General features: G+C 36.9%; 1 protein-coding gene across 1 annotated transcript in view; it reads left to right on the plus strand.

The window, feature by feature from the left end:
- Positions 1 to 26,900, plus strand: part of LOC115436613 (bile salt export pump-like) — a 66,520-nt gene that overhangs the window by 11,303 nt on the left and 28,317 nt on the right. The window contains 11 exon segments of the mRNA XM_030159512.1: positions 2,295 to 2,419; positions 2,496 to 2,670; positions 6,320 to 6,433; positions 6,535 to 6,645; positions 7,364 to 7,489; positions 7,879 to 8,082; positions 11,604 to 11,774; positions 11,949 to 12,150; positions 19,133 to 19,202; positions 23,570 to 23,690; positions 23,851 to 24,021. Coding sequence (XP_030015372.1) covers positions 2,295 to 2,419; positions 2,496 to 2,670; positions 6,320 to 6,433; positions 6,535 to 6,645; positions 7,364 to 7,489; positions 7,879 to 8,082; positions 11,604 to 11,774; positions 11,949 to 12,150; positions 19,133 to 19,202; positions 23,570 to 23,690; positions 23,851 to 24,021 — 1,590 coding nt within the window.

Below are 26,900 nucleotides of genomic sequence, written 5' to 3' on the forward strand. Positions count from 1 at the left end.
CTCTGCTTTTCTTTTCCTCTGCACTGTAAAATTGAATGTGCCCCATTTGTTGCACTAACGTATTATTCTGTGTTAGAATAACAAATTATAACTTGACTTGTGATGACACAAAAATACAAGTTAAAAATGTCTCAACTCTGAACCCTTTATAGGACGCTCACAGAAATACTCTAAAATTCAAAATTCCAACCTTAGTGTGTGATTGGAGGACCTAAACAAGACTTTATTACTTTTGTGAAATTTTTCAAAATGTTTTATTATGTAGAAAATCAAGGTTAATGAAGTTACCATATTTGGTTCCTTACCTGTAAGGAAGCAAAAAAAAACAAAAAACAAAACAAAAAACAAACAAACCAAGAAGTAAATATAAACAATACAAGAAAAACACATGTAAGGAACATGGACCTTTATTGGTCCTTCTGAACAACCAAAAAAAATGTTCTTCAAATAACAATTTCCATGTATGATTTTCAATTTTGTATCATATTTGATACATCAGGTCTCAATGCTCAAATATTATTATTTTTGAACAAACAAAAACACAATATAACACAAACATGTCTAACAAATTGGTTATTCCTTTTCAAAATTGGAAAAGTTCTGCTTCCTTCCTTGCAGAGTCACTGGAAAGGCCTCTGGTGAATGAGTTCCTCCCCCCTGGTGGATTATCCATGTATTGCATGTATCTAATTGTAGGCCTGTAATGGTACACGTACCGAACCGTTTCGGTACACACCTGTTCGGTTCAGTACACAGCTGTACCGAAACGGCACAGTATGATGAGAAAAAGAAAAAGGAACGAAAGACGTTGTTTGATGCGGAACTTTAAATCTGCGCAAGTTCCACACGGACATATTGAAGGACGTGCACATTGACCCGAAATACGAAATAGCAGCTGATATAAGGTTAAAAAAATAAATAAATAAAAATAAAACAACAACAAATATGATGTGAACCTGGAAGGAAGAGACTGAAGACCCTCCACCATCATTACAGTCCCGTTTGGGATCAGTTCAGGTCCCAGTGAAAGACAACAACGGGAAAACAGACATTAATAAGACGGACATTGTTTGGCCCCTAGGAACTACGGTAGTTCTAAAACACTTACACTAGCTCTGTCTGTCTGTCTCACACACACACACGCTGTATAACAGAGGAATAGAATCCGGAGTTGGACGTTGAAAGAATATAAAATTTCACTTTCGTTTCACGCCAGCATTAGTTACATTAGTTATGGACCCCCCCACCCCCCAGCTCTGACCAAAAAAACCACCAAAAACATTCCCCCTACAAATCGCACCCTGCACTCACGCGTGCACATACACAAAGTGTCCTAAACAATTTGTTATTTGCTGTAAAAGAAATAATTTGGTTAATTTTTTGTTGTCAAAGTTGCTCTTCAGTTTGTTTTAAAGAGAATACCAGTTTGTCCTCTAGTTAATGTTGCACTTCATGTGGAATTTTTTTGGTATTTTATGCAGATTGTGAACTGACAGAACTGTGATTTGATTTTTGTTGTTTGTTCAAAACTACCTGTCAGGGAAAAGTGCAATACTAATGTTTCAAATACATCTAGTAATATTAATAATTCATTTTATTTTCTATTTGATTTATAGCAGCAGAATTATATTCCTGTTTTTCTATATTCTATTGTGTCCAAAACTGGGGGACAATTTTTCAAAAATTCATAAATGTATTAAAGACATTTTGAGGGGTTTTCTTTCTTCCTGTACCGAACCAAAAAAAAAAAAAAAAAAAACGAACCATGGCTTTCAAACCGAAAACGTACCGAACCAAAAATTTTGTGTACTGTTACAGGCCTAGTGAATTGTATACATCAGGTTTTTCAAGACAAAAAACATCACACTGATCATGTAGAGGGCTTCAAAACTCATGTATCAATTATGATATGTTTGGCGTTATAGGGTTAAAACATCACCTTTAGAACATAAGTACTGTCAACATACACATTATCACTTTGAACATCATTCCTTACATTAGTACCATTACTTCATGGTACCCAACAAAGCAGTTATGCTCACTGTTCATGTAGAGGTGGACCAGACACTGTAGACCACATTGGACCTGAGATTGTTGCCTCACTGTCGTCACTGTAACTGGTGCTGTTACTGTCTTGTAATGTATGCGGAAATTACCAAAAAGAGTCCCTTGCCTGATAAAGGGTTAAGGCAGCCCTTTCGCTCATATTTTTAAGTTGAAACAAGTTATATTTTACAGTGTAAGCTCCTCAACTCCCGTCACATTCACTGCTCTGGTTCTACTTTCTGTTCTAGTTTGTAGCTAAGCTGACAGGGATGGAGCTGCAGGCATACGCCAAAGCTGGAGCTGTAGCTGATGAGGTGCTCTCCTCCATCAGGACTGTGGCTGCTTTTGGCGGAGAGAAAAAAGAAGTGGAGAGGTAAATTATGCAGGATGAGTGTGTACCGCGGAGCCTCACAGCCGAGATGAACTTCTCAAACTGGTTGCTTTTACAGATATGACAGGAACTTGGTCTCAGCACAGCGCTGGGGCATCAGGAAGGGGCTGATCATGGGCTTTTTCACCGGGTACATGTGGCTAATCATCTTCCTGTGCTATGGTTTGGCCTTTTGGTACGGCTCCCGTCTGGTGCTGGATGAAGAGGAGTATTCACCAGGAACACTTCTGCAGGTCTCACACTCACACTCAGCATTTGTAGACCTTTTTGGCAGCTGAGCACTGGTAAAACTCAGGGGTTACTACACTGGCTTTCTTTTTTTTTTTTTTTTTTTTGAAAGGTTGCACATTTTTTCCTCCTATTGAATGGATGTAATGGGCATACCTTTAGTAATTACATTACATTACATGCTCAAGTGGTGCAAAACTAGGCAAAAAAGACTGTAATTCACCATTTTCCTTTAGCCCATAAAGACCCAGTCCTACTTTTGTTGCGCTTCCCAAATGAATTTTTACTCTTTATTTAACCCATAAAGACCCAAACAGCCGCTGGTGACCAAAACTATCTACTGATTTACACTGTTTCATACCTGTTGATCCACTAATCCTATCAATACATGTAAATAATTGGTGTAAAATACAGTTTGTCATCTTTTCATGGTCATCAGATATGACCCATTTGAACATTCAGAGGCTCCATAGTGAACATGGAAACATCATCATCTTCAATAACATTGATTCACCAGTAAAACCCATGGAGTTGGATCAATGACAGAAGTTGTAGATGCTTGCTTTTATGTTCAGTCATTGATATCCTTGCTGAAAAAAATCCCTTTTTCTTCAGTTTTTCCTGTCAAAAAAGAATAACCTTTGAATTTACTCCAAGTTTTCATGAACATCTACATGGTCAGTAAATTAAATATTGGGGAAAATACCTGATTTACACTGAAAGATGCAAAACGCAGACGATAATATTATAATAAATGGTGATAAATCCCTTAAAAAATGTTAAATAGAGTGAAAAATTCACTTGGGAACTTCCACAAAAATAACACCGGGTCTTTATGGGTTAACCTTTCTTAAATGATTGATCACCATTTATTATAATATTATGCTCTGTATTTTGTGCTTTTTCTGTGATAGTCATGTATTTTCCTATATTTAATTCACAGATCATGTAGATGTTGATGAAAGCTCAGATTAAAGTTGAGGGTCATTATATCAAAAACAGACAAAACTGAAGTAAAAGTGACTTTTTCCACAAATTCTATCATTAACTGAACATAAGCCTAGTGTGTCCATCCACTATCATTGATCAAACTCTATGGGTTTTACTGGTGAATCAAGTTGTAGAAGATGACAGTGTTTCCACGTTCACTATGGAGCCTCTGAACGTCCAAATGGGTCATTTATGATGACCATGAACAGACGACAAACTGCATCTTACACCAATTATTAACCTGTATTTATAGGATTAATGGATCAACAGGCTTTAAACAGTTTGGATCAGTAGATGGTTTGTGTCACCAGTGGCTTTTTTGGTCTTTATGGGTTAATATGGTGACTCATTTCAATATGTAAGTTATTCGAATATACGGTATATGATGACCTAGCTTGAGCACAATTTTAACAGAAGTGAAAACCACTACACTCTGATTTTGCTGAAGCTCCAGAGACATCTTCAAATTCAGAAGAGATTGTGAAGAGAGAATGTTTACAAGTTTTACAACAAACTGTGCGTTTCCTGATTTGTATATTTTAATTGACAAACATCATATGTGTAAATGATACATAAATCAAATGAGATTAAAAAAAAAAAAAAAAAAAAAAAAAAAATCATGTCTTTCCCTACTGACTGTAATACAGCTTTTTTTCCATGGGGCTTTGCATCTTTATTTTACAACATTTGCTTCAACACTTCCAACCTATGAGCTAACTTCAGACTGTTATTTGTAAGATGGGAGGAGTCAAAAAACAGTGTAAACAAGCTTGTTATATTATGCATTGTCTAAAATTGTAACTCAAGCTGTCAGACAGATGTAGTGGAATAAAAAGTACAATATTTGCTTCTGAAAAGCAGAGGAGAGAAAGTGTGAAGTAACATGAAGTGGAAATAAGAAAGTACAGTAGAACCTCACAGCATGAGTTTGTTTCATGACTGAGCATTTTGCAGTTTACTTATTTTGCAAATAAATTTCACCTCTTGAAATTAACCCATAAAGACCCAAACATACACTGGTGACCAAAATCATTTAGTGATTTAAAAAGTTAAATACCTGTTGATCCACTAATCCTGTCAATACATGTAAATAATTGGTGTAAAATACAGCTCGTCATCTTTTCATGGTCATCAGATATGACCCATTTGGACATTCAGAGGCTCCGTAGTTACCGTGGAAACATCGTCATCTACAACATTGACTCACCAGTAAAACCCATGGAGTTGGATCAATGACAGTGGATGGAGATGCTGTTTTTTCTGTTCAGTTAATGATATATTTTACTGAAAAAGTCACATTTTCTTACATTTTCACTATTTTTGATATAATAACTTTTAACTTTAATTCAAGCTTTTATGGACATCAATCATAATTAGTAAATTGAATATAGGAAAATCCCTGATTTTCACTTATGAATGCAAAAATACTGAACGTAATATTAGAATAAATGGTGATATATCACTTAAGAAAAGTTAAAAATGGAGAAAAAAATATTAAGGAACTGCCACAAAAATAGCACTGGGTCTTTATGGGTTAATATAATATAATATAATATAATATAATATAATATAATATAATATAATATAATCCATTCCAGCCCCCAAAAACCACCCAAAAATCATTTTTAACGGTTTTTAAAACTGGAAAAGTGCAATTTAAAAGAAAATAACATTTATAAAAATATAATACAAGAGAATGCAAAAGAAAGAAAGTGGTTTTATTAACTTATTTAACTTAAAGATGAGACAATCTGAGAGTGAGGAAGAGGAGGAGAAGGATTATTGTTTGGAAGGGGGATTGTGATTGCGTTTTCTCTCTCGTGAGATCATGATCTCATGATCGCATTTTCTGTTGCGATCATGATCTCACGATTGCTATATTGCCTCAATGAGATGAACACAGGAACTGAGTGGGCGGAGGCTGCTCTTGTTGGAGGGAGCTCATGTGATATTGGTGCTGACTAACTGACTCTGTAAAGCCCTTTGAGATAACCTTGTTGTGATATTGGGCTATACAAATAAAGTTGAATTGAACTAGTATGAAGCTCGTACTGCAGATTCCCACTTGTATTTCACGACAAAAATACTCACTAGCTGTGGCTCACAAAGCAAATTACTAATGCAACGGTGCCCTCATACTGCAAGGTTCTACTATAACTTCATATTTTTTCTCCTCAGTTTCAGAAAATTTGGTTAAATATCCCAAAGTCATGCTTGTTCTAATGTTGGTGACATGTGTGACACAATATGCGACAAGAGATGCAGTCCACTAAGCCATTTTACAGTAAACTAGATTCTGTCTTTACCACAAGCCGCAACTTTTGTTATTGCCAATTTTCTTTTAAATTGATAAACATTACATGTGTAAATGGTATCACAATTCACCTGGGATCAAAAAATTATTTGTTTCTCACCATCTGTCATTCAAATGATACAGTGGAAGATCCTTGTAAACTTCTCATAATGTCTACAATGTCCAATGTCTAACAATGTTAAATTCATCCAATATCTCACCAAAGATTAGAGAAAAAAAGGTACATAAACATAAAATATTTAGAAAACCAGAGTCCAGCTCCACTTCCAGCAGAAACAACAGGAATGTACCATGACAACACAAATGCTTCACCATTACTAATCTAATGATGTTTTCTCGTTTTGTCGCAGGTGTTTTTTGGCGTCTTAATCGCTGCTATGAATTTGGGGCAGGCGTCTCCATGTCTGGAAGCGTTTGCTGCAGGTCGTGGTGCTGCTACAATGATCTTTGAGACTATTGACAGGGTGAGAATGCTTGACATTATCACTTTGATGCTTTATTTGGCTGTAAAACTACTTATTTCTCTACCTTGCTTAATCGATGATTTCATCCTGAATACTGACAGGAGCCAGAGATCGACTGTTTATCAGAGGCTGGATATAAACTCGACAGGGTCAAAGGAGATATCGAGTTCCATAACGTGAATTTCTACTACCCCTCCAGACCTGACGTGAAGGTACATTCAGAACCATATCGTTAGCCTCAAAACATAATCGCCTAATTCATTCACTATAAGGACAAAAGTATTGGGACACGTTGAATTCTGTTTTTTCTTTTCTAACAGGGGTCTAGGCTACAAAACAATAATGAAAAATGTCTTAATATAGTTTTATATTAGGATAAATATCATATTGATTATTAGTATTGATGTTTATATGTCAAATTATCATGAACAGGACATCTTACAGCTGTAGCCATGATGTGTCCCAATATTTTTGTCCATATATTTTATAAAGATTTTTCATCCTAAGTGAGATGTGAAGAATGTAGATGGTTAGTTGTAGTAGAAAATTATCATTAAAATATTTTAGAAATTCAATGGTAGAACTTTTAAAATTATAGTCGAGGGAAAAAAAACTAAATCAATGTTGAGAGAAATGAAGTAAAAACCATCTCTGAGGCATTTTGGAAGCAAAAATAACAATTCAAACCAAACTAACCAATGCAATGCAGTGATATTTATCCCAATATAAAACTACATGTTGACATTTGTCATTATTGTTTTGTATCCCTGTATCCCTGTTAGAAAAGAAACACCTGAATTCAATGTGTCCCAATACTTTTGTCCATATAGTGTATAACTTAAGCAATTACGCTGTGAGGCTAACGATATACAACTATGTTGTGATATAATTAGGTTTTGCTAATGATACCATGGCATCACCGCTCCACAGATCCTAGATCAGCTCAGTGTAGCAGTGAAATCGGGCGAGACCACAGCCTTCGTCGGGCCGAGTGGAGCTGGGAAGAGCACCACTATTCAACTCATCCAGCGCTTCTACGACCCTAAAGAAGGCATGGTGAGTCAAAAATAGATGAATAAAACACTGATTCTTCTGTCAGCCGCCCCTTTTGTCATCCTGAAAACTGAAGAAAAAAAAAAAATCCCTTGACACATCATAGATGAAGCCTCCTGAAGTTTCAAAAATAGACATCACCAGAGGTTGATAAAAGTAAATGATAATCTGTGTCATATAAAGCGGAGGTCTTTACATACCTTATATTTCTATTCCTTCTACAGAGGAACAGAGCCTTTTAAATCTGCACTATGAAGGTTATGCACAAGACTAACAATCCTATCAGCTGAAACTAGCATGGTCACAAAAACACATTAACACAACAAAGCACTTTAATAGCATCATCCATCAACTTGAGCCAAACCACCTTCTTCCTGCGCCCTCTGTCTCAGGTGACTCTGGATGGTCATGACATAAGAGGGCTCAACATCCAATGGCTGCGCTCGCTCATTGGCATCGTGGAACAGGAGCCTGTGCTTTTCGCCACAACTATTGCTGAGAACATACGTTACGGTCGTCCTGGCGTCTCATTGGAAGACATCATCACAGCCGCCAAGGAGGCCAACGCATACAACTTCATCATGGACCTGCCACAGGTGAGGAGTTTACTGAGAAAGAAGTAATGTAACTTTATCTGTTACATCTCCAACACAACAGGAAGTAACACATTACCAGCCCCATGTATAAATTAAACAAAAGTAGATACATCCTCACAAATATGATGGCATGTTTATTAAAGAAAAAGGGATTTGGAAGGTGAAAAAAAAATCCTGGAGAATTAAGTTATAAAACAAGAAAGAAACTTTGATATTCTCTGAGAATAATTATTTATTTTTATTTCATTTACCTTTATTTAACCAGCAATTCCCATTAAGATTAGAAATCTCTTTTGCCATGGTCGGGTTTAGAGTCTGGTTTAGACCAGCAAGTAAGTAAGGTAAAGTGTCATGAGATGTAACTTTTGTTATGATGTGATGCTACATAAATAAATCTGATTGAAATAAAATTTTATTATATATGTATATATATATATATATATATATATATATATATATATATATATATATATATATATATATATATATATATATATATATATTTATATACAGGGTGGGGAAGCAAAATTTACAATCAACCTTTAGTTGTTTTTTCTCAGCAGGCACTACGTCAGTTGTTTTGAAACCAAACATATATTGATGTCATAATCATACCTAACACTATTATCCATACCTTTTCAGAAACTTTTGCCCATATGAGTAATCAGGAAAGCAAACGTCAAAGAGTGTGTGATTTGCTGAATGCACTCGTCACACCAAAGGAGATTTCAAAAATAGTTGGAGTGTCCATAAAGACTGTTTATAATGGAAAGAAGAGAATGACTATGAGCAAAACTATTACGAAAAAGTCTGGAAGTGGAGGAAGCAACAAAAAACTAACTAAAGCTTTTATTAAAGCTCTCAAATCCAAAATCCTAAAGGATCCAACCAAATCCATGAGAAAAATGGCAATTGAACTTGAGGTAGACAACAAGAGCGTTAGAAATGCAGTAAAATATGATTTGAAGTTAAAATCTTACACAAGAACACTAAAACACTTGTTGACAACAGCAACAAATCCAACTTTAGCAATTTTTGGGAATCATGTTTATGGCCGCCTTCTAGCCCAGATCTAAACCCTCTGGATTCTGCTATTTGGGGCGTTTTAGAACATGCTACCAATAGAACATCACACAGCAATGTCGACTTTCTTAAAGATACTATTAAAGAAGAATGGGAGAAGTTGTCACCCGAATATTCGAGGAACACTTGCGCAAGTTTCAGGAAGCGTGTGAAGGCAGTTATTGAGAAAGAAGGAGGACACATAGAATAAAAACACTTTCTATTTTGTAAATTTTCTTGTGGCAAATAAATTCTCATGACTTTCGATGAACTAAATGGTCATACACTGTCTTTCAATCCCTGCCTCAAAATATTGTACATTTTGCTTCCCCACCCTGTGTATATATGTATACATATATATATATATATATATATATATATATATATATATATATATAGATAGATAGATAGATAGATAGATATAGATATACATAGATAGATAGATAGATAGATAGATAAATAGATAGATAGATATAGATAGATATAGATATATATATAGAGATATATAGATATAAACAAACTTTTGTATAAAAAAAAAGATTCTATTTTGTAGTCATAATCTATACTAAACTGCAGATATTTTCCTGTTGATATAAGTATCAAACTTATCACTTATGAAAATGTGTCAGCCACTGTCTTTTGTTCCTGCAGGCTGTGACTATCACCATGTTTGGGTTGAAGCCCCTCGGTACCTGGTTTCATTTCTGAAATATCTAGATGACCCAGACTGGGTGGAAATAAATTAACATGAATGGAGGAAATGCTTTAATATGATTTACACTAGTCGATCAAAATGTGTTCTGTGGTTCACCAGAAAATTCTGCACCACTTGCACAAATGAATCCCAACGCATTAATTCTGGACCTGAGCTTAAATTACTGTTTATAATACGGGATCAGCAATAAGTTCTCCAATCTAGGATGCAATGAAAATTCCAGCTTTCACCTTTACATCATTTTCAACCACCACCAAACCAAACCATTTTCTTCTTTCAGGTATTGAAAGCAATTTTGATCACTTAGACTTTATAGAACTAAACTGTTGTTGCTGCAAATGCCTATATATTCACTTGTGAATTACTCAACAACTTGATGTGCAGGAGAATTTCTGATTTCAGATTTGGGATCAAATCAGACTAAGGTAAATCATGTATTCATCTCCCAGCAGTGTTATAAAGAAATTTGGAAAAAATAGGAAGCCATGTTGAGTATAAATACAGGTGGAGTCGATGCATCCCCAGAAGGCAACAACATACTATTTAAGGCCAATTACATAACAAGAGTAAGCCAGCAATAAACATTTATCTAGTGGCCATGAATGAATCAAAGTGCATGAGGGAAGAAATCAATACTGGAGTACTACATAACAAACCATGATCATGTACTAAATTATATAGTTATTTACTTGGGGCGGTAAAACCCAGTCAACAACATTGCAGTCTTCCACACAACCTAGTTAGCTAAACCACTTTAGATGCACTGTAAGGCTTCCTATTATTTCCTGTATATTTAATAATTTCACGTGTATTTTAAACTTTACCCACAAGGAATAGACAGGTTTTTCTTGTAAATTAACTTCAATCTCAATTTGAAGTTTTTTTCTGTAAACATTAGGATTTTCTCCTGCACTAATGATGTTTCTTTTTTTACCTAAAGTTATAATTGCCTAAGTCATACACTATATGGACAAAAGTATGTGGACACGTTGAATTCAGGTTTTTTCTTTGCTAACAGGAGTCTGGGGTACAAAATAATTATGACAAATGTCATAATATCATTTTATATTGTGATATCATTGCATTGGTTAATTTGGTTTAAATGGTTATCTATGCTTCCAAAATGCATCAGAGATGATTTTTACTTAATTTCTCTCAACATTATTAATTTTTTTTATCCACGACGATGATTTTATATATTCTACCTCTAAACTACTAAAATATTTTTCATGCTTTAACTTTCTACCACAACTAACCATCTACTTTCTTCACATCTCACTTGGGAAGAAAAATCTCCCATTAAACTTTAAGAAAATATTGATGTTTATAAACTATATGGACAGAAGTTTGGGGACACATCATGGCTACAGCTGTAAGATGTCCTGTTCATGCTGATTTGACATACAAACATCAATATTAATAACCAATATGACATTTATCACACTATAAAACATTTGCCATGATGACATTTGTCATTATTGTTTTGTAGCCCACACCCGTTAGCAAAGAAAAGCCTGAATTTAACATGTCCCAATTCTTTCGTCCATTTGTGAATAAGTTAGGTAATTATCCAATGACATGTAAAGAATATATGACAATGAGACATTAAAAAATAGGTTTTAAAGTCAACAGCTTTGGCCGATTTAATGGGGAGGCAACACCACAAATGTAATAAAAGCTTATTGAACTATTGATTTAAACAACAACAGGCTCAGTAAACCTTTTCGTATGTTAAACCTAACAGAAATTTGACACCTTGGTCGGAGAGGGCGGGGGTCAGATGAGCGGCGGTCAGAAGCAGCGTATCGCCATTGCCCGAGCATTGGTCAGGAACCCTCGTATTCTGCTGCTGGACATGGCCACCTCTGCCCTCGACAATGAGAGCGAAGCCGTGGTTCAAGAAGCCTTGGATAAAGTAAGTCTGCCCTGTGTGCTTTATGTGCTCGGTCTAACTGGTTGATTTTATGGATAGACGGTGTAGCCATGTTAAGGTTACAGGTTCAACTTAATCTGAAATGGATGGGAGGTCTCAATACTCTTGTTATGTTCTGTGGAGAGATTATTTATTGGCATCATTTTGCGTTTATAGGTACGCCTGGGTCGCACCACCATCTCCATAGCTCACCGGCTGTCTACCATAAAAAACGCTGATGTGATTGTGGGGTTTGAACATGGCCGGGCGGTGGAGAGGGGTAAACACAATGAACTGCTGGAGAGGAAGGGTGTCTACTTCACCCTCGTCACCCTGCAGAGCCAAGGAGACAAGGCTCTGAATGAAAAGGCAAAGCAAAGTAGGTTTACGTGGGGAAATCTAATAAAAGATATGTGGCAACATTTTCTTGAGATGGCAAACACAAAGTACAGATACTTGAGCAACAACGGAGTACTGATTCAAGTTCTATAATCAAGTAAAACTACAGGACCTGAAAGTATAGGACTCTTTTTTTTTGTAACTTATATTTTATTAGTTTTAAAAGAACAACAAAAAGAAAACACAACAACATAAATAAGTCTGGGTAGCACAGTCTTATCAGTTATTTTGCTCACATAATGTCCATTTTTTCCACTTTTTGTTCATTTGTGGTTCTTGTAGTCTCAATCTGTGTGTTAGTTTTTCCATTAGAAATACACTGAACAAAAATATAAATGCCCCACTTTTGTTTTTGCTCCCATTTTTCATGAGCTGAACTCAAAGATATAAAACTTTTTCTGTGTACACACAAGGTTTATTTCTCTCAAATATTGTTCACAAATCTGTCTAAATTTGTGTTAGTGAACACTTCTTCTTTGCTGAGATGATCCATCCACCTCACAGGTGTGGCATATCAAGATGCTGATTAGACAGCAGGATTTTTGCACAGGTGTGCCTTAGGCTGGCCACAATAAAAGGCCACTCCAAAATGTGCAGTTTTATCACACAGCACAATACCACAGATGTCACAAGTTTTGAGGGAATATGCACTGGTCATGCTGACTTCAGGAATCTCCACCAGAGCTTTTGCCTGTGAATTGAATGTTTATTTCTCTACCATAAGCCATCTCCAAAGGTGTTTCAGAGAATTCATGAAGAAGACTGTGTGAGGAAAATGGTGGTCACACCAAATACTGACTGGTTTTCTGACCCCCCTGGACCACCCAATACAGTAAAACTGCACATTTTAGAGTGGCCTTTTATTGTGGCCAGCCTAAGTCACACCTGTGCAATAATCCTGCTGTCTAATCAGCATCTTGATATGCCACACCTGTGAGGTGGATGGATTATCTCAGCAAAGGACAAAGGAGAAGTGCTCACTAACACAGATTTAGACAAATTTATGAACAATATTTGAGAGAAATAGGCCTTTTGTGTACATAGAAAAAGTTTTAGATCTTTGAGTTCAGCTCATGAAAAATGGGAGCAAAAACAAAAGTGGGGCATTTATATTTTTGTTCAGTGTATGTCCTCGATCGTAGTTATCCATTGATCCTTTGATGGTACGTTTATCTTCCCCCAATTCCTTGTTATACATTTTTTTGCAGCTATCAACATCACCTTTACCAAATATTTATCATATTCACGTATAGCGCCATCACCAAAGTTGAATAAATAAAGAATTTCAGGTTTCTTTGGAATTGCGTACCCTAATACTTGACATAGGACATTGTAGATCATTTCCCAATATTCCGAAAGTTTTGAACATTTCCGAAAAACATGAGAATGGTCAACATCCATCTCCCCGAATTCTCTCCAACATTCCTGATGCCTCTGTAACTCTTTACTTTTAACTTGGGTGTAATAAAAAATCTTATAAGGTTTTTCCAGGCAAATTCCCTCCATGTGCGAGAGCTAGTAGTTGTATGATGTCATTTCCACATGTTTAGCCAATCTATATCATCAGTTTCTAAGTCAAATTCTCTTCCCCATTTCACTTTCATATAGTAAGTTGTTTGCTTATTGAGATTTATTTAGACTTTATATAATGCTGAGATTATCCTGGTATTACTATCTTTATATGCTTTAGTCATGATTTGAACCACATCGCTCTCTTCCATGGACGGTCCCACCTGTATTTCCCCTTTATAATAGTCTCTCATTTGAAGATAACGAAAAAAATCATGTTTCTCAAATTGATATTTTTGTGCCAAAGTTTTGAAACTCTCCAGCTTCCCATTATTTTCCAGAACACACCAAGCTGTAACTCCCTTAGTTACCCAATATTTATAGTTTTGGTCAATTTTGGACCAAATTGTCCAAAATTAAAAGTATGGGACTCTAATTACACTGGTCTACAATTTTTTTTAGAAATGATTTGCTTCAGACATTAAATGTGCTAAATGTTACGTATTTTAATAAGATTCATTGGAAAATAAATGACAAAAGTGCCGGTTTGCTGATGTTTTCAAGGTATATGATGAAGTGTTATTACACATATATATTGATTTATGTACATTTATATAATCGTTTAATAAATCTTCCACTAAATAGAACCTGTAAAGTGAATGTATTCTAATGTGCAGACAGTGTTTTGAAGTAGATCTTGTAGCTCTGAGACAAATATTCCTTTTGAGTCAAACCCATTCTCTCGTTAATTCTTGAATTTCACATTTTGACCCAAGGCTGTATCTTGGAAACTTCAGTCTACCAGCATTTTTGACTTGACTTTTCTTTATCAGTGACTCTCATGTGGTAAAATTTCATTACTTTTATTCTGGAAGCATTTTCCTTGTAGACCAGTGTTATAAAAATAAAAAAGTAGGCCACTGGAGGGTGTTTTGCTTAATTCAAGATTTTTTTTTGCTTAATTCAAGCAAAAAAAAAAAAAAAAATCAGCCAATGGATGAAGTGAAAATTTCTTGGTTAGATTTCTTGAAATAAGATTTTCAAGATCCATTGTCTAAAAATAAGTTCTTATATCTCACTTACAAGTTATTCTTTAGGTGGTTATGTCTTATTATGTTATTATGTTTTTGCTGGCGTTGGTTTGTCTCTGTCTGTCTGTCTGTCCGTGTGCAAGATAACCCTAAAAGTTATGGACGGATTTGAATGAAAATTTCAGGAAATGTTGATACTGGCACAAGGAACAAATGATTAAATTTTGGTGGTGATTGGGGGGTGGGGTGGGGGGGAGCACTGATCTGCCTTGGCGGAAGTCTGCGCTCTCCGAGTGCTTTTCTAGTTTTAAGTGTGATGAGATATTTTGACTAGAAATGAGGAAAAATACACTTGGTAAGATTTGGATTTTTGCAGTGTAGCCATTTCTGTTGACAGCATATGAATATGAGTATCTTATTCACTGCAAAAATCAAAATCTTACCAAGTGTATTTTACTCATTTCTAGTAAATATATCTCATCACACTTAAAATAAGACATCATCACCTAAAGAGTAATTTTACAGTGAGATATAAGAACTTATTTTTTGACAATAGATCTTGAAAATCTTATTTCAAGAAATCTTATCAAGATAATTTTCACTTGTTCCATTGGCAAATATATATATATATATTTTTGCTTAATTTAAATTTTTTTTTTTAGCTTAATTTAAGCAAAAAAAAAAAAAAAAATCAGCCAATGGAATAAATGAAAATTATCTTGGTTAGATTTCTTGTAATAAGATTTTCAAGATCTATTATCTAAAAATAAGTTCTTATATCTCATTGAAAAGTTAATCTTTTGGTGATTGTGTCTTATTTTAAGTGTGATGAATTATTTTGACTAGAAATGAGAAAAATACATTTGGCAAGTTTTTGATTTTTTCCCAGTGTTGCAAGCTGAAATAATGCTGTTAAACCTAGTAACCACCAAACAAAATTTAAACCTTATATCTTCATTAGTTTTTGAGATACTGGGGCTTTGACAATATGATGTAATACTGATTTCACTGTCGTATAAAAAAAGTCAATTCAACACGTCTTTAAAAGAAGATCCACAGCTGCATATTTGCCCAGTTATAACTTTCTGAAACTTGTAATAAATAAGTAATGTGAAGCCCATGAGATCATTTGAATTTTAGTATTTATTTTTCATGTTGTAGTACTACAGTGGTGACTTTTAATAAAAAATGGATTCAAAGGCATTGGAGTAAAAAAATAATCATTTAGGACACATATTTCAAATTCATAAAAAAAAAACCAAAAAACTAGAACTGCGAGCAGTTATGAACGGGGGCCAAGCCTCCCCACCCACTCGGACCCCAGGCCCCACAGAGCCCACGGAAGTCGGCCCCGAAGGACATGGGTCTGGGGCTGAGCTGGTGGAGGCTGGGACCCGTTCATAAGGGTTTACAGTTGGAGTTATTATTCCACCATCTGAGCCGCTGTATTCACTGGAATGGGACAAATGCACCAGTAGAGTGGAAGGAGGAATGTGTGGGACTGGGATTAGTTGGAATAGATTACGTCCACTTTGACCAATCATTACTAAACTTTACAGCTGGTCTCAGGAGTGACCCCACATCATACTCACAAAATTTCGTTGAAATCTGTAAAGGCATTTCAGAGATAAAAATTTTACATATTTGCAGCGCCCATTAGAGGCTAACATTCATCAAATTCGGCTCATACCCTCACAGTGACATGTAAACAAAGTATCTAATATGTGGTGTTGAAAGAATTTAATTTGTCTGAGATATGTAATAGTTAACATTTTTTTAGCTAACTGCAGAAAATTATTCATTTATAAATTTCACATTTTTTGACCAAACAAAATTCTATTGATAACTTAGTATCATGTCTATGGGAAGAGCGTACATGCCAAGATTCATGCAGATCGGAAAAAATCCAAAGTAGGAGTTGGAAAAAGTAGGTTTTCCAGTTTTCGCAGTTTTGCTGGAAAAAAAGTCCTCCCCCAAATCTGCCTGACCACGCCCATTTGATTCAGCCCTATTCAGGAAATCTGAGGATATGAGGTTTTTTAATGTGCAACATACAGTGTGGGAGTTATAGACCAAAATGCATATGCCTTGGTTCTATGGCCCCCTGCTGGTGGACATATATAATTGTTTGCGTCTCAGTTCCGTGCAGGGGTCTGGACCAACCCTCCAAATGTCAGCGCTCTACCATGTACGCTTTAGGCTGCAGGAACAGTTGGAGCCGGATTCCCTGCATTCACTGGAATGGGACCAATGCATTAGGAATGCAAAAGGAGGAATGTGTGGGACTGGGATTTGTTGTAATAAATTACACCCACATTGACCAATCATTACCAAACTTTACAGCTGGTCTCAGGAGTGAACCCCCATCATACCCACCAAATTTCGTGTGAATCGGATGAACTTTTTGCGACTTGATATTTCTCTGTTTATAGCGCCCCCTATTGTCCGATTTGTAACAAATTTGGTACAGAGCCTCTGGTTGACCTCTAAAACAAGGATCTAAAGTTTGATGTTGATAGCATTTATTTTGAGAAAGATATGCAACAATATGGTTTTTTTAGCTAGCAAAAAAATGTGTTCAATCATAACTAGCACATTTTTTACAGCAGCAAGCTGATTGTAATAACTTTAGATCAGAAGCCTCTGGAGATTGTATGTGCAAAGTTTGAAGCTAATGGGGCTTAAACCCTAGTAGGAGTTCGAAAAAGGATGTTTTTGATATGTAGCGACTTAGAAAGAAAAATATGCAGTGGAAGTGGGCGTGGCCTATGTCAAAAGAGTCATCTCTATCCAAGGAATACAAAAATGTAACGTTGATGAATGTGTCATTTAAAATGTGGAAGTTAGAGGCAAAAACGCGTATTTGTTATAGTGCCACCTAGTGAAGTACATCCACAGTTTTTGCTCTTGTAGATCTGTGTCCTATTCTATAGGGTCCATAGAAATTTCACAGCTCTCAGCAGAACAGTTCAGCTGTAGGAAATGTTTGTTGTTTAAGTTGTAATAAGCCACGCCCACATTGTTCAGCCACACCCACCTTCAAGATATGGCCTCAGGATGGGCCCTTCATCATGCCCACCAAATTTTGTAGAAATCGGTAAAGCTGTTTAGGAGATATAAATTTTTTATATTTGCAGCGCCCCCTAGCGGCCAACATTCACCAAATTCGGCTCATATCCTCAGAGTAACATGAGAACCAAGGATCTAAGATCTGGTGTTGATAGCATTTACTTGGACCGAGATATGTAAGAGTTAGCATTTTTTTAGCTAGCTACAGAAATTTGTTCGATAATTATTTGCGCATTTTTCAACCAAACAAAATTCTTGTGATAACTTTGGATCAGGTCCATAAGAAGAGTGTATGTGCCAAAATTCACGCAGATCAGATAAAATCCCAAGTCGGAGTTCGAAAAAGTAGGTTTTTCAGTTTTCGCGATTTTGCGGGGGGAAAAGTCATGGCGGAAATGGGCGTGGCCTAGCTCATGTGATTCAGTACTATTCAGGGAATCTGAGGATATAAGGTTTTTGAATGTGCGACATACGGTGTGGGAGTTATAGACCAAAACGCATTATCTTTGATTACAGCGCCCCCTACCGGTGAATATATGCGCATTTTTGCGTCTGAGGTCCCTGCAGGGGTCTGGACCAACCCTCCAAATTGCACCACCGTACCATGTACGGTTTAGGCTGCAGTAACAGTTTTATCGGCGGAAAAATAAAAAGAATAATATTGATGATGAATAATAAAAATCCGTACAAAAACAATAGGGTTCCACAGCACCGCTGGAACTGTGGAACGCGTATGCTGGCATACGCGTCCCCCAGTCTTGGCCCCCTAATAATTATATCACTGAGCAGAACCTGTCTGCATTAATATGTGCACAAAATATGAAGTTGGCATCCTTAACCATTTACTTTTATTAAGATATAAATAGTTCATGTTTCCATTCCATATATATCCACTTCGATCACTGGCAGTCACAAGACATTCTAACGCTCAAAAACTAACGTGGATATAAGGCTGAAATGTTGATGTTTATTAAAACTAATAACATGTTCTGAATGTATGAAACACAATGTGAACGGTCAGTTGGTTGTCTCTGGTGATTTCATATGGATTGCTCCTGAAATTGGTTTTGATGTTGGGTTTTTGAACAATCACGCCAAAAAAAAAAAAAAAAAAAAAAAAATCATATAAATACAATTAATAATTCATCTTTAATAAATTAACAGTGATGTAACAAGTCTGTTTTGAAAATGTGAGGCAAAGAAATACACAGCCGAAATGAGCATGAAAATACTGGGTGTAAAAACTGTCAGAAAGAGAAACATTCATGTCAGATACAGATATCCTTCAACCTACATTTATAAGGATTTTATTAAGTATTTGTGCTTCCCACCGCCCCCCTTCTCTTGCATTAGTGGCTGACGATGAAAAGGAACCAGAGAAGCCAGCGCTATCCAGAGGACTCAGCTACCAAGACAGTTTGAGGTATTACACACCAACACATTCCCAATCATGTCCTGTCCCTTTATCACTTGCTCATTTGCTTACTTGTGTATAATATCCATTAACATGGCCCTGACTGTGCATCTAAATTGGGTTATTACAGTGGGCATTTATGGCTGGAATGGAGTTGTGTCAAAGCAGAAACTGGTACCTTCATTTACTTAATTAGCCTCTTACATTGACTTTGACATTTGGAGCGTTTAGCTGACACTATCATCCACTGCCACTTACAAATGGTGCAATGAGAGAGGTTTTTGTCCTCAATAACACACATTCTAAACACTGCAATGAATGCAAGGGGTGACAACAACTATATGAGTGGAGTAGAGATGTTACCCAAAGACATGCTTGTATAAAAAACAGATGCTGAATGTAGTAGGGATGCACCGATACGAGTATTGGCATCGGCTCCGATACTCAGTGTGTGTACTCGTACTCGTAAAAGATATCCGATACAAATGTACCGATACCACTTACGGCTGTGTGACATTCACAGTTCAGTGCAGCAGGTACGCGGCGGTGGAATACTGTGTGTGGAGTGTGAAGAGTGTGGAGATTTTTCAAAATAAATGACGGTGATAAAAGTAACGCTGACTGCAAGTAACGTTAAAGACACAGACAGATACGGACGCAGCGTTCTGTCCGTCCTCTGCGTACATTCCATCTGTTTTCCAGGTGCTGGCGGATGTGTAAACAGAATGAGAATACCACCGGGTGTACGGAGCGGTGCAGACCACCGCCAACAGAAGTGAAAACAAAACTTATCACTCATTTCTCTTTTCTCTACCTGCTGAAGCTAAGCTGTTAAACCTTACCAGTGAAAACGCTGCAATATTAGTATCACATTAGTGTTGCCTCTGTCGTCTCCATGTTTGTTATTACTGACTTTCTTCTTCTTCTTCTAAAAAACTTTACTCTTCTTCATGGTATTTGTCCAGTATGGTTAATTAAGAGCGGCGCCCCCTGGTGGATTAATTGAGAAACGCTCATTCCAACACATTAAGGGTGTATTCACACCTACCACGTTTGGTCCGTTTAAAACGGACCAGAATTCGTTTCCCCAGAAAGTCCGGACTTTTTTTCAGGTGTGAATACAAACAGGAGAACTCTGATTCGAAACAAACAAGCGGACCAAGACCACCTCTTCCACCTAGGAGAGGTGGTCTCGGTCCGCTTCCAAACGCACTTCTGGTGTGAATATAACCAACCTCGAACTGAACCAAACCAAGGAATCTTGAGCCTTTTTGTGCTTGACGAGCCACCGTAGCCGCTGGAAGTAGCCAAGGTTTACAGGTGGTCAGAGCTAACAGCAGCAGCCATGAGCTGTGGACAGATGTGGAGCAATGAGGACACTGAATGTGCCACTGACATTTGGTCAGATGCCAGATCAGATTATGAAACTGGCGCCGACTGAGCTTCTCTTGAGTGTTAACATTATTTCCGAAAATTTGTGTCTGTGAAAATACAATTTATATTCCGAAAATGATAACTGTATGTAGGAGTACCACGATTATTTTCATCAACACCGGCCGTCTCTGATTCACCCCGCCCCCGACTTTTCTGTCCAATTCTAGCGCAGTTCGTCACGTGTGTGCTTCTGTTCACGCATTTTGGTCCACTAGCAAAAAGTGCAATGTGAATGCGATCCGACCCAAATGAAAAAAATAAAGTCTGCATTTGATCCAAATCAAATAAGCGGACCAAAGGACTTTTCAGGTGTGAATAAACATTAAATGTCAGTAGCAGTACTTTTTTCCAGTCAGACTAATGACAACGACAATAAAGCACATTTACAAAAGGAACTAAGAACTGGAATGGGATTATTAAGTACTCGTATCGGTACTCGGTATCAGCAAGTACTCAAATGTAAGTACTCGTACTCGGTCTGGAATAAAGTGGCATCGGTGCATCCCTAGAATGTAGTATTGGATGTAGTGTAGTAGAATAGTAGTATCTGTTCTTTTGACCAGTAGCAGTTTGTCAATAGAGGGCGCTAGGGTGCTGCCCCATCTGTCTCACATGAGGAAGAAGACGATAGGAATGACCTAAAATAATTTTACAGAAACATTAATATTTACATAAACAACTTATACATGATACAGTGCGTGAGTACTGTGTGTAATCTGCATTTAAGTGTAGTTTAAAAATGTTTTTCAATCATTTAGTGAGCAGTAAAGTGACGTGCTTCCTGTTTGGGACACAAAAATCTGCGCCCAAGGCTTTCCCTTTATCATAATAGACTCTTGTTTTAAATGGTGCAGTAGACCCCCCCTCCAATACAAGAGATAGGAGAGCCTCAGGGCACCCAAGCACCACCCACAGGAGTGAATATGTTTATAGGAAATACTACGAACAAGTGTACATGCGGCAGAATAGCTCAGTAGATAACACGGCTCATTAGGCCTTCAATATGGGAGACCAAGGTTCAAATTCTGGGACATGCCTGACTTTAACCCTTTAACCCCGAAGGATTATTTCATTGAAATGAGCTGCTGTGAATTTTCAGTTTCAGTGTCATAAAAGCTGCTCTGAGTATGTGCTTGTGTTTCTTTTCTTAATGGTTTTGCTTTACTGCATGTTTTTGGTGTCAAACCAGGGTGGAATAACAGAAAAAGACAAAGAGATAAACAGAAGTTTTACAGGCTTTTATTAAATAAGGCACTCAGAATTTGCATCATACAGTTTTTGTTTTGGGGCTCTTCTTTTTCTAGTCCAGCTGCTTTTTGGCATTTGGTTGAACTCAACAAAGCAGTTACAAAACTCTGTAAAAACGCAGTAAAAAATAAAGAAAGAAATAAAGAAAAAAATCACAACAACAGTGCAAACAACAGTTAAAACAACAAGGAAAATGCAAACCATTTATTTTTATTGCAAGTATGTCTCGCTCAATGCTCTGTGTTTTGCCCCCCCATTACACAGGCAGTGGGGGGTAAACTGAGCATGCTCAGATGTCTATGGAAAACACAATGTCTATTCTCTCAGCACATTTTGAATTCTTTCATATAGAGCAAATGGTTGATTTTTAATGAATATTTAAAATAAATCATATATTCAGAATCCTCACCACAGACACGTCAGGAGTTAAAGGGCCAACGATAGACTCAGAAAAATTTGTATGTTTGAAGCAGTGGCGATTTCTCACAGACTGCAAGGGAAGCCCGGCTTCCTCTAAAATTACGAAAATTAAATGGTTAAATATGTTCGGTTGTGTTGACATTTCATTGACTACAAATGTGTTAGAACACGTTCATCTCAAAGACGAGTTTGTTCAGAATCAGCTTTATCACAAATCAACAAACACGATGTTGTTCACTTCTCCTCCATTCCCATTGCGCTGTTTTCTCCTCCATCTCTGCTCAGTGCATTTGTCCGTAGACTGTGTCCGTCTCTGGGCTTCAATGGGACTGAGTGGAGCAGTTTTTTTCATTGCCTCAAAACTGGACGGTAATTGGATAAATGCCACGATGTTGTCCCGCCCCTGGACGCCGGGAGTCTCTGGGGGTGAATGGAGCTGTGGGCGGAGCTCGGCCAGGCTGGACGCCAGAATCCCACGTGCTGATTGGAGGATCAGTCGAAAGGCTGAACCCCGTTTGATTGACAGCTATTTTGAGCTCTCCTCCTTCACTGACACAGTTCAGTTTAATACCGTCACACATTCTGCTGTGAAATCGAGAGAGAAACCACTACGAAATTACTCGTTCATTTCTTGCACTGTAAATAAAACACAGTCATTGTACTTCCTTTTTTCAATTTAACATAATTTCATCGTTTTCTTGTTTCAGTTACGTAATTTAATAATTTCTTGTTCGAGTTTAATATCATTTTGTAGATAGTTAAATCAATCAAACTGTCAGCTAGGTTGGAGTGAAAGGAGCATCTCTAGTTTAAAAAGGCTGAAGTCTTACACCCACAACACAATGGGCCAAGGCCGTCTAAGCAGCCCAGCTTTGGGGACATTGAGAGGACACTGGTCCAGTCCCTGAAAAAGATGCCTACTGGTACGATAAGGTTACTGAGCATTTTCTTAAAAAGGAACGGAGGGACGAATGTATGTTTAAATAACTTGACTTTTTTTTTTTTTTTGATGTAAGTCGACAATGAGCTTCCCCTGTCTGAAGGACGAGCAGCCGCCACTGGTTTGAAGGGTAGATGAGTGAAATTTACATATAGAAAATACATGACTGAAAACATGTACTTTATATTTTTATTTAAATTAATATTTAAAATAGTGGTGCATGTGCTTTGGTGTATCGTAGTGGTTGATATTGGCTTATAGTGCATCTGAAAACTGACTTGCATACCAAAAAATAATTTCACCAGCCACCACTGCTTTTGATTTTTGTTTTCAGAGCTTCAATTCGCCAGCGGTCACGGTCACAGCTGTCCAACCTCGTCCCTGAATCTTCAGTTCCTGTTGTTGGAGAGCTTGGCCCCAGAGCCTATGCCAATACACAGGCAGACAAAACTAAGGTGCGTTTGTGGTACCGATTTATGCCTCAGTGTATATGTGGGTGGTTACGTACTGCTGGAGTGTTAACCACATGCTTGAAATTCACATTTAACATCAGATAGTTAACACAAGTTAGTGTCTGCATGTGTATGATTGTGTGCCCACTCATTATGTACTCAGAATGCTATCCCTGAGGAAGAAGAGGAGGAACCTGTGGAACCTGCTCCAGTTGCCAGGATCCTCAAGTATAACATCCCTGAATGGCCATATTTGCTTTTTGGCTCTATTGGGGCTGCAGTAAACGGAGGTGTCAGCCCGGTGTATTCTCTACTGTTCAGTCAAATCTTGGCAGTAAGAATCTGATTTTCTACAGCTTTAACCCAGTCAAAGTGTAAGCTTATATGTGTGAAGAGTAAGCGACAATACTATCACAACATGCTGACCATGATAATGACAACGCTTATTATAATTGTTTAAAGCGCATAAGATAAGGTAAGGTGAGGTAAAACTAGATTAGACTAGATAAGATAAGATAAGATAAGATAAGATAAGATAAGGGAAAAATAGACAAGATAAGGTAAAGTAAGACTGGACTACTAGATTAGACTAGACAAGATAAAATCAGGTAAGGTAAGGTAAGGTAAGACTTGACTATACAAGACAAGGCAAGATAAGATAAGATAAGATAAGATAAGATAAGATAAGGGATAAATAGACTAGACAAGATAAGGTAAGGTAAAACTAGACTATACTAGATTAGACTAGACAAGACAAGGTAAGATCAGGTAAAGTGAGGTAAGACTCGACTATACTAGATTAGACAAGATAAATTAAGGTAAAGTAAAGTAGTCTAGATTAAACCAAACAAGACAAGGTAAGGTAAGGTAAGGTAAGGTAAGGTAAGACTAGACTGTACTAGATTAGACTAGACAAGACAAGATAAGATAAGGTAAGGTGAGGTAAGACTCGACTATACTAGATTAGACAAGATAAATTAAGGTAAAGTAAGGTAGTCTAGATTAGACCAAACAAGACAAGGTAAGGTAAGGTAAGGTAAGGTAAGGTAAGACTAGACTATACTAGATTAGACAAGATAAGATAAGATAAGATAAGATAAGGGAAAAATAGTCTAGACAAGATAAGGTAAGGTAAGACTAGAATATACTAGATTAGACTAGACAAGATAAGATGAGGTAAGGTGAGGTAAAACTCGACTATACTAGATTAGACAAGATAAATTAAAGTAAGTTAAAGTAGTCTAGATTAGACCAAAGAAGACAAGATAAGGTAAGGTAAGACTAGACTAGACTATACTAGATAAGATAAGATAAGATAAGATAAGATAAGATAAGATAAGATAATTTATTGATCCCAGAGGGGGAACTTCCAGTGTGCAATCTATTGAATCTAATCCAATTCAATCTGTGCGATCTGATCTAATAAGTGCATCTGTTTCTTATTCAATACATTCTTAAATATTTTAAGTCAGTTCTGCAATGCCAATGCAGACAGTTCTGTAGAATTATACACAGTCTGGCCAAAAAAAAGTTGGACCCTTCATATAACTCAGCGATAATACGTTTTTATTATGTTTAATATTAATATGATTAATATGTTTCAACTGTAACAAGTTCTTTAACCCTTTAACTGATGCAGGAGCTTCTCATTTCTTAAACATAAAGACTGGACTGTGTTTCAGAGGAAAAAGGTTATGTGGTCTGAGCAGTCCAGACTGACCCTGTTCCACAATGATGACGAGAGGTAGATGAAGCGATTACCCATCCTGCCTAGTGCCTACATTACAAGCCTGCAGGGGCAGTGTTATGATCTGGGGTTGTTTCAGTCAGTCAGCTCTGGGTTCGGCATTAAAAATTAATGCAAATATGGATAGAAATAGATGTGACATTTATAGATCATATATTATGGATGCAGGATCAGGGACACCCTAAGCAGAACCACGTGAGGGTTAGTGTGGATTTGGCACTGATTGAACCCCTGAAAAAAAGTTCCCATATTGTTTCAGCAACATTATGTGTCCATAAAACGAGGTCATCTGAATCTAAATACCGTAAATTCCGGACTATAAGCCGCTCCTTTTTTCCCACGCTTTAAACACTGCGGCTTATACTCCAACGCGGCTTATACGATGATTTTACCTTGCTGCCTGCCACACCCCAGGGAAGAATCTGTCTATTGTTACCTGGTATGCAGAAATGGATAACATTAACAACTTAACCTTTATAAAGTTAATATTAACACACACAAAAGGGGAACTTTTAAGGAAAAATAGTAAACCTTCAAAAGTTAATATTGTTTCACAAATATACAAAACAAAACTCTGAATGAAAACACCCAATAAAGCTCTCCAGAGACCGTCATAAATTTAAAGCATCTCAGAATTAATGCGCACGTCGTGCGTAATGTTAAATGAAAATATTACAACAGATGTAATTGCTTGTTTTTAATCTTTATATTTTAAAAATAAATTAAAAGTCCTACTCTAACGAAAAACAAAAATTTGTTCACTTTCAAGTCTCTTTCAAGTCATTTTAAGTCCGTGAATCCACAGCCGGCGCAAAAGCAAGTCAATCCCGTATCGGCACGAATCCAAAGGAAACCCCGATAAGTCCACCGGCAAAAAAAAAAGAAAGAGAAAATGTGCTTTATTACTATCCTTTTATTGCCTCGTTTTTTGTCTTTTGTTTTTTAATCATCTTATTAACAACGAATCAACCTATAGATATGACAGCAAGCTCACATATATCATACCCATTTACATACAGGGAAGAATTTCGTTTGAACTCAAAGAAAACCTTTATCCAATTACCGTCCAGTTTTGACGCAATGAAAAAAAAAGGTTCCACTCGCTCCCATAGACTCCTATAGAAGCCAGGCTTCAACGGGGAAATGCACTGACCATAGATCGTATGAGGAAACAGCGCAACGGGAATGTATGAGAAGTGAACAACATTGAGTCTGATGATCTGTGATAAAGCTGATTCTGAACGAACTCGTCTGTGAGATGAACGTGTTTTAACACATGTGTAGTCAATGAAATGTCAACACAACCAAACATATTTAACCATTTAATTTTCGTAATGATAGGGGAAGCCAGGCTTCTCTTGCAGTCTGTGAGAAATCACCACTGGTGGACACTCGCAGCTTATAAACCGGTGTGGCTTCTACGTGTACAAAATTGATTTTCTTTCTAAAATTAGGGTCTGCGGCTT

This window comes from Sphaeramia orbicularis, chromosome 2 (assembly GCF_902148855.1).
Source record: "Sphaeramia orbicularis chromosome 2, fSphaOr1.1, whole genome shotgun sequence".
Classification (NCBI taxonomy): Eukaryota; Metazoa; Chordata; class Actinopteri; order Kurtiformes; family Apogonidae; genus Sphaeramia; species Sphaeramia orbicularis.